This window comes from Aquarana catesbeiana, linkage group LG02, assembly GCF_042186555.1.
Source record: "Aquarana catesbeiana isolate 2022-GZ linkage group LG02, ASM4218655v1, whole genome shotgun sequence".
Taxonomy (NCBI): Eukaryota; Metazoa; Chordata; class Amphibia; order Anura; family Ranidae; genus Aquarana; species Aquarana catesbeiana.
The window spans coordinates 69,697,653-69,712,412 of NC_133325.1; the positions used below are offsets into that span (position 1 = coordinate 69,697,653).

Genomic DNA, 14,760 nt, shown 5'->3' on the forward strand with positions numbered 1-14,760 from the left:
CCAAGGTGGTTTATATCTTTATATTTCCTTCTGATCTACACCTTTGCCATTGGACATAAAAGGCCTGTTCAGACCTATATAGCATCAGCTATTTTCAGGTCTAATATCCATGGTACGCCTTCATCGCTTTGGGGACTATTTTGATTACTGTTTTCACTATATATCCACGTGGTGATTATTATTGTTTCACAATCAAGATGGACTGTTTGATTTACTAATAATGGACATTTATCATTCTTTTGTTGATATTCACATTTTGTCACTTCACTTTTGAATAATTTATAGCGCTGCACCTACTTTATATATCTTATGGTTTCCAGCAAAATTTCTATGTGCAGTGTCAGCGGCTTACACGTTTTGAGTTAACACGTTTTTGAGTTATTTTGTTTTTTCTGCTTCCCAAAAACACCCCCGCCGCTGTAATTCATCCTGCAGTATACACACAATCCAACAAACTTTTACCTTCAGCCTTGTACAGTCGCTTGTCTACTGTAGTGACTTGTTACAAAGGTGTTCTGGCATAGTCTTACACTCCTCTCAGCGGTGTATCTGCTTCCCCTCTGGGTTTCACAGGCCTCTTAACCCCCCTTGTGCAGGCGGTGTGGTGGGAGGTGAAGGATGATGGGGAGCTCCTAAATCCCTTAGTTAAGTAGGGAGGACCGCCAGCACAGTTTGCCCTGCAAAATATGACTGTGGGCAAAATGAGGCTCTTACCCCTAAAGAAGAAGACGAAGGTGACGGGTCAGAAATAAGTGATGTTCTCACAGATGCTATGCAGATGTAACCCTGCATTCAGCTCCTTGTCCCAGTCGCAGCGATCAATGATCCCTTCTCCAATACATAAAATGCAGCGCAATCACATAAATAAACATAAAATAATTATAATCAAAAAAGATAAAATGCAGCGCAATCACATAAACATAAAATTATTATCAAAAAAAAGTTCCTCCAAACTCTAGGTGATACATACATCCACCCCATATGCATCAAATACGCTCACCTTCTTTATTTAACCTAAATGTGAATCAGGGTCTGGATGCACTTGTTGCCCCTCTCACTGATCCCTTGTCACACTTGCCGCCTTTAACCTCTGCAATGTGGATGTATAAACAAGGATAACCAACAATATAAAATGTATAAAAAGCAACAATCAAGGAAAAATAAAAATGACTTTATACTCTATTCCCAACACTAGTGACTTTTTCTCTTGAAATCTAAGAGCCCCCTAAATGTATAGAAAACAATTTTCAAGGCTAAACTTGCCCTTTCCAGAAAATAGCCTATGCAGTCAGGGGGACCCAGTTAATATTAACCATTTCAGAGCCAGAAGAATTTACCCCTTTCCTGACAGGCCATGTTCTTACGATATGGCACTGCGTTGCTTAAACTGACAATTGCGTGGTCGTGCGACGCTGTACCCAAACAAAATTGACGTCCTTTTTTTCCCACAAATAGAGCTTTCTTTTGGTGGTATTTGATCACCTCTGTGATTTTTATTTTTTGAGCTATAAACAAAAAAAGGTTGACAATTTTGAAAAAAAAGCTATATTTTTTGCTATAATAAATATCCCCAAAAAAATATGTATAAAAAAAAAACACATTTCTTCATCAGTTTAGGCCGATATGTATTCTACATATTTTTGATTAAAAAAAATCGCAATAAGCGTATATTGATTGGTTTGCGCAAAAGTTATAGCGTCTACAAAATAGGAGATAGATTTATGGCATTTACATTTTTTTTTTACTAATAATGGCGGCGATCTGCGATTTTTATTAGGACTGCGACATTACGGCGGACAGATCAGACACTTTTGACACTTATTTTGGGACCAGTGATATATATACAGCGATCGTGCCATAAATAGCCACTGATTACTGTATAAATGTCATTGGCAGGGAAGGGGTTAACACTAGGGGGTGATCAAGGGGTTAAATGTGTTACCTAGGGAGTGATTCTAACTGTGGGGGGATGGGACTGCCTGGGAGAGGAGACTGATCATTGTTCCTAAGCATTAGGAACAACAGATCGCTCTCCTCACCCCTGACAGAATGGATATCTGTCTGTTTACATTGACAGATCTCCGTTCTCTCCTTCTCAGGAGCAGTCGCGAGCAGCCAGCGGCCATCGGGGTGCACAAGCTCCTACGTCACACCGCAGGCACGCGCGCCCCATACTCCTTAAAGCACCCGCCATACAGCTACAGCGATTCATGCAGGAGTGCCATTGTGCTGCCGTCAATTGGTTTTCACTCCTGAAATGCTGGGAATATTGAGGGAGTGACAGAGTGTTGAAATATTTTTCACATCCTAGTAAAGTAGAAAGACACTGGAGCAGGCAGTCTCTTTATTGTAGAAGAGGCATGCAAGTTCCCTTCTGCAATAAAATAAGCCTTCCTTCTTTAGAACATACAATCATGCACTTATTCTGTGTGTGGGGTGAAGTGCGGTGCATGCACAGCAGTGACAGCATCCAGTACCAGCCAAAGAAGACAGGTGCAGCTCGGCACCTGGAAGAAGCATGGTAGAGGATGCATCAGGTTAACATTGAAGTGAATGGCATTGCAATTGTTACTAGCCCGCATCACTTGAATGGACAGCTTTACACAAAAACCAAAAGTTAAGACAGTTCCTGCTGAATCAGCCGATTTTTGGTCTGTGGGTATCAGGCTAAGAAGCATGCCTAATGCCAAGTGTGAGCAAGACTGGTTTTAACACCATTGAAAGTTTCTGACAGGTTGAAGACAATAATAATTGTACTGGCCCTGAACTGTGATGGCAGCTTTCAAAGCTAAAGCAATGGAAATGCAGAGGAAATAGGTTACCTTAACAAAGTTTCTTGCTGACCCTGCATATGTTGTGAGACACAATGGAAGTATTAACAAAGAATAGTGCATGCTAAAAAATGTGTCAGCTTCTATATGCCTACTTAATGCTACCTGGGATAAAATAATAAGTGACACATAACAGTTTTGTCATTAGTGGTGGTGTTCCATATTCAAGCCTACTCATGCCTGTGTGCACAAAATATTTGCTACAAATCTGAGATTTTTTTGCTGGAATGGTTCTAAATTTTCGCCTTTCCTTCCCGCATTTCTGCACTTTTCTGACCATCCATACATACCCCCCTTTGCTCCCCATTCTACAGTGAGGATCATATCCATCCGCTCCTCTTTACTACAGTATTTATACCAATCTGGTAATGGTGTAACATTTGGAACTGTTTTTAAATTAGAACATTGGTGCAAGTGGTTGATTATTTTGGCAATAATATGCCTATAATATACACAAAGAATTACGTAATTTGCTTTGTTAAAGTGGAATTAAACCCAAAACCAAAACATTTTATATATTGCTGCTTACCAATCATTGGATGTGGTGGCTGCATTCGTTTTCTTTTCTTTGGCATATTTTCCTTCTGTTTTCACCTGGAGATCTGGTCAGTAACACATTTTTAGTGAGACACAGCTCTGGAGGAATGGCCACAGGAGGCACAGCAGACAGCTGCATTGTGAGTCTGGGGGAGGGTAGTGTTAATTGTATTAGCAGATTTAGAGCCACTAACAAATTGAAGACTTTATAAGCAGTTATAGCAAACAGTTATTTTAATTATTTGGGATAAAGGTTTTATGTGAATAATTAAAAGCTGATCATTTTAATCACCCCTGCTAGTGTTAAGTGGTTAATCTCATCCATGTAAAATGATCAATTCTGCTGGAGAGTTTGGGTTTTTGAAAAACAGACTAAAGCCTCATACACACGATCGGATTTTCCGCAGACAAAACCTCTGATTTTTGTCCGAAGGTGTGTGCCTGGATTTTGTCCTGCATACAAACGGTACACAATTGTTGGCCAACAAACACAAACGTAGTGACGTACTACGAGCCGAAAAAGAGGAAGTTCAATTGTCAGGCGCCACCCCTTGGGCTCCTTCTGCAATGTCGTGTTAGTAGAAGTTTGAGCGTTGATTCGTGCTTTTCATTTAGCACTTTTCAGTTTGTTTCTGAACGGCCGCTCGTCAACCAGCCATGTTGCGGAATCGGAGGAGATAACGTATTATTTATTATTGGCCTTGGAGTTATTGCTTTGACCCAAGTCCAGTCCAGGAACAGGAGGAGGAGTATTTCTTGGACCAAAAATTGGTTGCTTTATTAATCGCAACCAATTATGTCTCATATGCCTTTGCTGCGGGAGCTCCAGGAGAATAATCCAGATGATTTTCAAAATTATCTCTGGATGACGGACCCCTGCTTTCACCAACTCTTGGCATTGTTGACCCCCTATATTAAGAAGCAGGACACATGCATGAGGCTTTTATTTTATTTTTTGGTTGAATAATGATTTGATTTGGTATATTTTCTATATATTTGGATGCATAGAATGCACTTTTTGGTTAAGTTCTGTTGGCAAATAAAAAAATTGTGGAGAATACTTGTTTTACTTCAAATGACAGTTTGGGAGTAGGCAGTTACATTTGAAAAAATACAATGTAAAATTAACAAGGGACACCAACATAGTTGTATCTTTGTTCTTAAAAAATACAGGATAATGGTGTTGTGGTAACTTGCACCAAAAAAATAAATAAATAAATAAAATAACAAGCATAATAATAATATTCTTGATATCACATAAAAAAAAAAGCCTTTGAAAATTTGTTTTCAATAACTCTATCAGTATCACCAGCAAAGCAGCTTCATTATTATCCCATTAAAGAAGAAGAGAATTTGCGCAGCATTTGGAGATTTCATATTTTGCCGCGTCTTGAATGTTAATTCTGCATTACGACCACTAGTTTACAAGACCGACCGCTTCTGGCTCGTCCTTGCTTCCGAGCATGCGTGTTTGTACTTTGGACTTTTGTCCGACGCACTTATGTACACACGTTTGGAAAATCTGGCAACAGACATTTGTCCGGAAAGTTTTAAAGCCTGCCATCCAACATTTGTTCGCGGAAAATCCGACAACAATTGTCTGATGGAGCGTACAAACGGTCGGATTTTCCGCCAGCAGCCTGTCATCACACATTTCCCATCGTAAAATCTGATTGTGTGTACGCGGCTTTACTGGCCAGACCATGACCTAAAAATATAAGAAAACCAAAAAAAGGCAACTAATGCAAGCTTCACATCTAAGAATTGGTAAGCTGCAATATAATAAATGTTTGCTTTTGGATTTAATACTACTTTAATCACCCAGAAAATGTTTTAAAAGTACATTCATTCTTTGAACTTGTATGGACATTTTAAAATTCTATTGCATCATTTTACTGACATTCACTTTTCTTTAGGTACAACAATAAAACTTATAGGGTTGATGACATTGATTGGAACACCAAGCCATCAGACGCATTCCGAAGGAAGGACGGCAGTGAGATTACTTATGTGGACTATTATAAACAGGTACACAATACTCAAGTTTAGGAGCTTTAGTGTACATGACGCATAATTCATAATAAATGTTTGAGGTGGGCAGGGGTCCTCCTAATCATACTAATCAGTCATATGTGGAGGAATTCATAAAATATGACATGTGGCTAATCGTCTTCAGCGGCATGTCATATCTAAGGAGGTTATGAGGAAATAATAAAAAAAAAATCTACCATGATGCTGTTGTAATCCCATGATAAATCTGAAATTACTACCATGAAACCATCTGCATAGAGAGTACTTTAAAGGAGAAGTATATCCAAAGCTTGTTTGGCTGTACTTCTCCTATGGATCACAGGAGTGAAATTTGATTTGCACTCCTGTGACCCATTTTTAGCAGAGAGCGGGCTGAAGTCTGCTCTCTGACGTCATGGATTTCAGTCCAGGCACTGGCGTCATCCCGACCACATAGTTTGGATCTGCCAGGGGCATGGACTGACACCCGTCTCAGCCTCTCCGCGAGCTGCTGAAAGCATGAGATGCCCGCTCCGCCCCCTCCACAGCCCAGTGTTCTAGTGAGTGAGGACGGGGCAGAGCAGAGAGCGGTGACTGACAGTCTGCACCTCTCTGCTCACGGAGCTGTGAAAAACGAGCAAACGGCGGTGTTCGATTGCTTGGTTCTCCAGAGGCGAACCGATGCTGCATCCAACAAGGTAAGTATGAATCTCAAAAAAAAAAAAAAAAAAATCCTTTACTTCTATATTAACCACTTCCTGCCCAACCTATAGCAGAATGACGGCCGGGCGGAGGTTCAGTTATCCTGCCTGGGCGTCGTATGACGTCCAGCAGGATAAGCCGCGATCGCGTTCTCTAGGGGGCGCGCCACGGTCGGTGGTGTTTCAGTCTGACACACCGCATCACCGATCTCGGTAAAGAGCCTCTAACGGAGGCTCTTTGCCACGTGATCAGCAGCCGTGTCCAATCATGGCTGATCACGATGTAAACAGGAAGAGCCGTTTATCGACTTTTCTTCACTCGCGCCTGACAGATGCGAGTAGAGGAGAGCCGATCAGCTTCTCTCCTGACAGGGGGGGGTCTGCGCTGATTGTTTATCAGCGCAGCCCCCCCCCCCACAGATGCCCGCCCAGGACCACCAGGATACCGCCAGGACCACCAGAGATGGCCACCACACAGGACCACCAGGTAAGCCACCCTAGACCACCAGGGACATGCCAATCAGTGTCCAGGCAGCTTCCAATCAGTGCCCACCAGTAAAAAATGCCTGCCCGTGATGCCTATCAGTGCAATTTATCCCTGCCAACCAGCAGTGCCGCCTATCAGTGCCACCCATCAGTGCAGCCTTTTAGTGCCCACCAGTGCCACCTATGAATGCCCATCAGTGTTGTCCGTCATTGCCCATCAGTGCCACCTCATCGGTGCCACCTTATCAGTGCCCGTCAGTGCTGCTTATCAGTGCCCATCAGTGAAGGAGAAAACATACTTTTTAACAAAATTTTATAACAAACAAAGATTTGAAACTTTTTTTTTTTTCCCAAAATTTTCAGTCTTTTTTCATTTGTTTAGGAAAAATTAAAAACCGCAGAGGTGATCAAATACCACCAAAAGGAGTAAAAAAAATGATAAAAATGTTGTTTGGGTACAGTGTAGCATGATCGCGCAATTGTCATTTAAAAAGTGACAACGCTGAAAGCTGAAAATTGGCTTGGGCAGGAAGGGAGGTAAGTGCCGGGTATTGAAGTGGTTAAATAAGGTATCTTTGCTATGACCATACTCCCTTATGTGTTTATGCTTTTTATCATGTCACCAGAAAACATGGTAGGCTGTCCTTTCTCCCAATGTCAGCACATTTCCTTTTTTGTATATTATATAGTTTTTGTCACCTGTGAACGTCTAGTTGCGGCCGCTGAGCTCTGTACACTTCAGTGACTGGTCGGAGGCAGACCCAGTTATCCGTGCCTGTCTGCACAGGGCTCATTGGCCACAGATAGCTGCTCACAGGTGGCAAAAACAGTTGCAGGAATCAGCAGATTCCTGCCACGGTCATTTGCACCGGATCTAGTCGTCTCTGCGACTGTTGCATAAAAGTACTTGTTTTAACCATTTACAAACACCTGAGCTGGCAAGGGTCTGCATACCCAACAGGAGTCATGCCTGTAGATGTTGGTGAACTGAAAAAATTGTGTCTGTTTTTAAAGCAGATCTAATCGCTTTCTCTAACAATTTAAGCTTTAACCATTTGACCTCTGGAAGATTTACCCCCCTTCATGGCTGGCCATTTTCTGCAATACGGCACTGCGTTACTTAAACTGACAATTGCGCGGTCATGCAATACCGTACCCAAATGAGATTTATGTCATTGTTTTCACACAAATAGAGCTTTCTTTTGGTGGTATTTGATCACCTCTGCAGCTTTTATTTTTTGTATAAAAAAAAAAAAAAAAAAAAAAAGACAATATATTTTTTACTTTCAGTTATAAAACACATCCAATAAACAAAAAATAAAAATAAAATTTCTTCAGAAATTTAGGCCAATATGTATTCTGCTACATATTTTTGGTAAAAAAATCCCAATAAGCCTATATTGATTAATTTGCACAAAAGTTACAGCATCTACAAACGATGGGATATATACTAGAATTTATATATATTTTTTTACTAATGACGGCGATCAGCAACTTATAGCCAGACTGCCATATTGCAGCGGACAGTCTGACGCTAACTGACAATTTATGTGAACCAGTGACACTAATTCAGTGATCAGTGCTAAAAATATGCACTGTACTAATGACACTGGCTGGGAAGGGGTTAAACATCAAGGGCGATCAAAGAGTTAAATGTTTGCCTAGCCATTGTTTTTGTGTACTATGTGTGCTGCTTTTACTAAGGGATGTGATGGATTTTCTTTCCTCGCTTTGTTTACATATACACATCGTTCAGCCTCTCTCCTCGACGATCAGCGGTTGCCGGCAGACATCTATTGGCTGGCACCCGCTGATCGGCTTCTGCTGTGAGTAATCACAGTAAAAGGTGTGTGCCGTCGCTGTGCGCACCCCCTACCCTGAAGTGCAGAATCATGTGTATGTATAGGTGATTCTGGCCACCCTGGAGCAGTAAATCTGCTATGGGGCGGTCAGTAAATGGTTATTATGTTAATATAATTTCAAAAGTTGTTTTAAATCTTTTTAACACTACAACTTTCATAAAAATACCTGCTGCTCCTACCATTAAGCTCTTTGTTCAGGCATTTCCTGATATAGGGTAGCAACTGTCTCCCAATTGTGCTCCTGCTTTATCACCCAATACGCTTCTGGTGGAGACTATGGGTTTTATTTACTAAAGGCAAATCCACTTTGCACTGCAAGTGCACTTGGAAGTAAAGTCACTGTAGATCTGAGAGGGACATGCAAGGAAAATAAAAAACAGCGTTTTAGCTTGCACATGATTGGATGATAAAATCAACAGAGCTTCCCCTCATTTCAGATCTACCGCTTTAGATTTAGAGCGACTGCACTTCCAAGTGCACTTGCAGTACAAAGTGGAGTTGCCTTTCCTAAATAACCCCCTATGAGCTGCCTGCTCACTCATTGTCTGACTTTATTGGTATATTATCAGATAGTTAGTCCAGAACTATGATGTGCAGCTAACACTAAAGTGAGTACATTCAAACAGCTGCTGTTTAAAATAGGCTGAAGGGGATCACGGGACGAAAAATGGAAAATAGAATAAATATAAAAATTGTTTTGACACTTATAGTGTTCGTGCTCGGTGAAAAAGATTAAACTATGAAAAGTAAAAAAAAAACAAGAATCAATAAAAGTAGGGATCTGCAGATAGCACCGTAATATAAAGTACATATAGAATTGAAATAAATGCAGCACTTCCACAAAACACTCCCACCACACTGACAGTGTAATGGAATTTGTTTTCTGGTAGAGCTGCATATATGAACCGCTTACAGACCGGAAGATTTGGCTGCTTAATGATCAGGTCAATTTAAGTGACAATTGCGCGGTCGTGCGATGCTGTGCCCAAGCAAAATTAACATCCTTTTTTTCCCACAAATAGAACTTTTGTTTGGTGGTATTTGATCACCTCTGCGGTTTTCATTTTTTGCGCTATAAACAAAAAAAAGCGTCAATTTTGAAATTTTTTTTTGCTATAATAAATATCCCCAAAAATGTTTTTAAAAAACAAATTTCTTCATCAGTTTAGGCCGATATATATTCTAGATATTTTGGGTAAAAAAATGGCAATAAGCGTATATTGATTGGTTTGCGCAAAAGTTAAAGCGTCTACAAACTATGGAAAAGATTTATGGCATTTTTATTTATTCTTTACTAGTAATGGTGGTGATCTGCGATTTTTAGTGGTACTGCGACATTGCGGCAGACAGATTGGACACTTTTTGACACATTTTTGGGACCATTGACATTTTTTCAGCGATCAGAGCTATAAAAATGCACTGATTACTGCGTAAATGTAGCTGGCAGGGAAGGGGTTAACACTAGGGGGCAATCAAGGAGTTAAATGTGTTTTCTAGTTAGTGTTTCTAGCTGTGGGGGGGTGGGACTGGGGGAGGAGACAGATCATTGTTCCTACCTACTAGGAACAAATGATCTGTCTCCTCTCCCCTGACAGAACAGGGATTTGTGTGATTACACACACAAATCCCTGTTCTAGCTCTTGTTCCTGCAATGGCGGATGGCTTGCGGCGATCACGCCCGCTGGCCACGCGCATCAGGCGGCTCCTAAAGGGGGAGACGTACCGTATGGCGATTCGCAGGAACGTGCCACTTTGCCGACGTATATCGGCGTGAGGCAGTCGGCAAGTGGTTAAAAGAAAAGTATGGGATTTTTGTTTGTTTTTTTATATTCATACTTACCTGGGTGGATGCAGCATCAGACTGATGCTTCTGCTGTCCCCTGGCATCTCTGCACTGAGAACCAAGCCACCAAACACCGCCGATGGCTCGGTTCTCTCACCTCCCCGAGCGGGAGAGATGTTGACTGTCAGTCAGCATCTCTCCTGCTCTGATCCTCCATGCTCACTGTAACGCTGAGCTGTGGAGGAGCGGGGAGCGGCCGTCTCAGCGGCTCGCCGAGACTGCCATCAATCAAGGCAGATGGCGGATCCAGACTTCGGAAGTCGGGATGACGTGGTGCCTCGACTAATAGCAATGACGTCAGCGAAGCGCGGACTTCAGACCACTCTCCGCTGAAAACGGGTCACGGGAGTGCAAAACAAATTGCACTCCTGTGACCCATTGGAGAAGCCAGGCCTAAAAAGCTCAGACTGGACTTCTCTTTTAATTGAGTTATTCATTACTTGGTGGTCTATTTATAAATGTGTGAATCTGGGGTGAAGGTAGTGGTTGTAAACCCTAGAACAAAAAAACAAAAACCTGCAATACAAAGGCATAATGAGCTAGTATGCTAGTATCTCCTAAACCGTTCAGGTTTAGGAGATATCCTGGGTAGCTACAGGTAAACCTTATTATAGGCTTACCTGTAGCAAAAAGTGTGTTGTAAGGGTTTACAACCACTTTAAAACAGCCAGGGAACTAACAGTTTCTAAATGAAAGGACAGCAAAGACACCATACAAATTTTATTTTTTGCAGGGGCTGTAAACTGCTGTGAAGTATAATGTTATCATATACATACATGAAATAATCTGAATGTATTGGGCTCTGTCTTCTTTCTTTGCAGCAATACAATATAGAGCTGACTGATTTATTCCAACCCATGCTGGTCAGTACCATGAGAGTTAAGAAGGATGCAACTGATGCTCCCCGCGCTGTGCACCTGATTCCAGAACTGTGCTACCTTACTGGTATCAACCATCATTAGATTCAATGCATTGCTCTTGTTTCCAGGCTGCAGAGGGTAAAAAAGAAAGGGGAACTTTTAAGTGGATACCAAGGTCACTGTATACTTATTTTGGGCTGGGTGATTGTTGACAAGTTTAATCTTATACTGACCTTTTTGTCACTTCAGGACTTTCTTTTGGAGTGCTTGGTTTCCTCAATGCTGCAGCTAATTTTTGTCTTCAGGTTTAGACCAATCAATGATTATTTTTTTGGTCAAATACACTGTTTTCTATATCAAAAAGACTTAAAGCAGTAACCAAAAAGCAAACATGTATTATATTGCAGCTTATCGGTTCTGAGATGTGACTGCTTTTTTTTTTTTTTTTTTTTTTAGGCTTTCTTTCTTTTATTTTCATCTGATGATCCAGCCAGTAGTTAGGTCTGTTGTTTTTCAAAAGACCAAGCTCTCTTGACTGTATCAGTTTATAGGGTTGACAAAAGCCATTTAACACTGGCACGGGTGCTTACAATTACATAGTTACATAGTTAGCCTGGTTGAAAAAAGACACAAGTCCATCTAGTTCAACCAATTAAAGGGGAAAAAAATGATACAATCCTATATACAGAATCCTATACCCACAGTTGATCCAGAGAAAGGCAAAAAAAAAACCAGCAAATCATGATCCAATTTGCTCCAGCAGGGGGAAAATATCCTTCCTGATCCCCCAAGAGGCAATGATCAGCTGTTATTTATTTATGTAAAACTTCTATCCCAAAAGGAAAAAAAAATGTTTGCTGTAACTGAATTTAATGTGTGAGCTGGAGTTTGGCTTCCACTTGTTAATGTATTTAAATCTGCTAGTACATCTTATACTACCTCCTGGGACTGGCAATGTTACTGTCTGCTGTTCCCCCTGTTCTCCTCCATTCAGAGTGGGGAGCACTCTAATACACAAAGTTTGGTACTAGCCAGATCACCAGGTAAAAAGAAAAGAAAAAAAAGACGAAAAAAGAAAACAAATTCAGTCACCACATGTGATGATTGGTAAGTTGAAATATATGTCATTTTTAGTTTTGGGTTTAATATGGTTTAAATACATTGTTTGATCTAAAGGAAGTTAAAGCAGCAATGGTCTTTGAAGGGGGCAGAAGCAGAAACTTCAGAAGATCTTGTATTTGAAATCCTATCGAGTTTTCTGTAGATGGCATATTGAACCTACTAGCATGCACTCAGTGTTGAAATAATAATCAGTTGGTGGTGTACAAAAACATTTAACACTGAACTCCAGGAAGTATATGTAGTAGTCAGTGCTACTACAGTGAAAAGGCGCAATTTTGCTTGTCCTGTTTGGGTTCTGTGCGAGCGGCTTCTGTACACAGAATACAAGGTCACTCGCCTGGCACTACCACCAGTAATAGCACACCTTGTATCCCCCCCCATGAATACAAGGCAATTTCTGATTGGTTGAGGTGTAGAGGAGGGCAGTGACGTCACCTTCACACAAAACCCCAGCAGGACCCAGAAGATCATGGCTTTTGCTAAACTTGATTTCCAGCTTCCCCAGAGGCCTGTCAGTCATGAGATATGCAGTAGGTAAGTATGTAGTACAGATGATTCCTGGGGAACAGATTTAACTGTGAAAAGAGAATCTGTTGTAAGAACTATATACAATGTTTGTTTTATTAGTAAACAATACAATGAGCAACCCATTGCATTATTGTCACTGAGCGTTATGGGTTTTCTATGAAGAGTGTAGTAAACTATGATTTTTGTTTTACGTAAATGATAAAAAAAAAAAAAAAAAAAAAGCTAATTATCGTAGTTGGTTTTTAAACTTCTGATGTATGTAGAGAATTAACCTGGAACTTCTTACAAATAGGTAAAGCAGTATACTGACAAATGTATCCAGAAAACTTTACAACTGTTCTAAAGTCAGAAATTCCATTCAGTTCACATTAATCACTGACTTCTATGGGATTATTCAGAGTGTGATGGCAGCATCCTACAGACCAAGGGAAGTGGGCAGTGACAGATTCCCGGCAGGAAAGTGTAGAGTGAGGAGAGGAAAGAGAAATAGATAGAGAAATTAATGGTGCTGAGGGGTAATGTAATCAGTGTGATTAAATGTCTTCCAAGCATAAATAATATTACAATGGGTAGGATTAGAAAACCTTCAATAAATTAAAATTGCTAAAAATGATAGATTCCCACAGTACAAGATTATTGGAAACAAGCAGTTCTAATGTGTTACTAAACCCGCAACAGTAAAATCAGTCTGTATATGCAGTAAAGCAGGGATATGCAATTAGCGGACCTCCAGTTGTTGCAGAACTTCAAGTGCCACGAGGCATAGCAAGACTCTTGACAGCCACAAGCATGACACCCAGAGGCATGATGGGACTTGTAGTTTTGCAACAGCTGGAGGTCCGCTAATTACATATCCCTGCACTAAAGCATGCTTGTTATACTCTTATAATCAAAATTGCTGCCTTCTTGAAGAAACAGTGTTTAGTATCCTTTAAAATCTGCATAAACATCATACAATTAAAACTGTGTCCAAAAAGTTAAATCAAAATCGACTCGATATAAACGGTGATCATTCAGTCCTTAAGGAGGTTGTAAACCTCAGGAAAAAAAAAACGAAAAAATACAAACAAAACCCTGCAAGACAAAGTCATTGTTGAAGAAAAAAAGCAGATCACAGACATGGCCAAAAACTAAAGGCATTTCAAATGGCAACTTTCTGGCTTTAAGAAACACTAAAAGAAATCAAGAAAAATAATTGTGGTAGCCAGTAACAGATTTATAGAACAAGCACAGGGAATAAATTATGGAATCACTCAATTCTGAGGAAAAAATTATGGAATCACCCTGTAAATTTTCATTACAAACACTAACACCTGCATAAGATTAAATCTGCTTGTTAGTATGTAGGTAAAAAAGATAAATCATCACGCAGTGTTGCACAAGATGTTGGTTGTTCACAGTTGGCTGTGTCTAAAACATGGACCAAATACAAAGAACATGGGAAGGTGGTTAAAGGCAAGCATACTGGTAGACCAAGGAAGACATCAAAGCATCAAGACAGAAAACTTAAAGCAATATGCCTTGAAAACAGAAAATGTACAACAAAACAAATGAGGAACAAATGGGAGGAAACTGGAGTCAACATCTGTGACCGAACTGTAAGAAACCGCCTAAAGGAAATGGGATTTACATACAGAAAAGCTAAAAGAAAGCCATCTCTAACACCTAAACACAAAAAAACAAGGTTATAATGGGCTAAGGAAAGGCAATCGTGGATGATTGGATGAAAGTCATATTCAGTGATGAATCTCGAATCTGCATTGGGCAAGGTGATGATGCTGGAACTTTTGTTTGGTGCTGTTCCAATGAGATTTATGCAGACGACTGTCTGAAGAAAACATGCAAATTTCCACAGTCAATTATGACATGGGGCTGCATGTCAGGTAAAGGCACTGGGGAGATGGCTGTCATTAAATCTTCAATAAATGCACAGGTTTACATTGAAATTTTGGACACTTTTCTTATCCCATCTATTGAAAG

At 40.5% G+C, this 14,760-nt stretch overlaps 1 protein-coding gene across 1 annotated transcript in view; it reads left to right on the plus strand.

Moving 5' to 3' along the window:
• PIWIL4 (piwi like RNA-mediated gene silencing 4) overlaps positions 1-14,760 on the plus strand; it is a 400,590-nt gene that overhangs the window by 158,003 nt on the left and 227,827 nt on the right. Inside the window, exons 7-8 of the mRNA XM_073612470.1 lie at positions 5,285-5,396; positions 11,092-11,215. Coding sequence (XP_073468571.1) covers positions 5,285-5,396; positions 11,092-11,215 — 236 coding nt within the window. The remainder of the gene's footprint in view (positions 1-5,284; positions 5,397-11,091; positions 11,216-14,760) is intronic.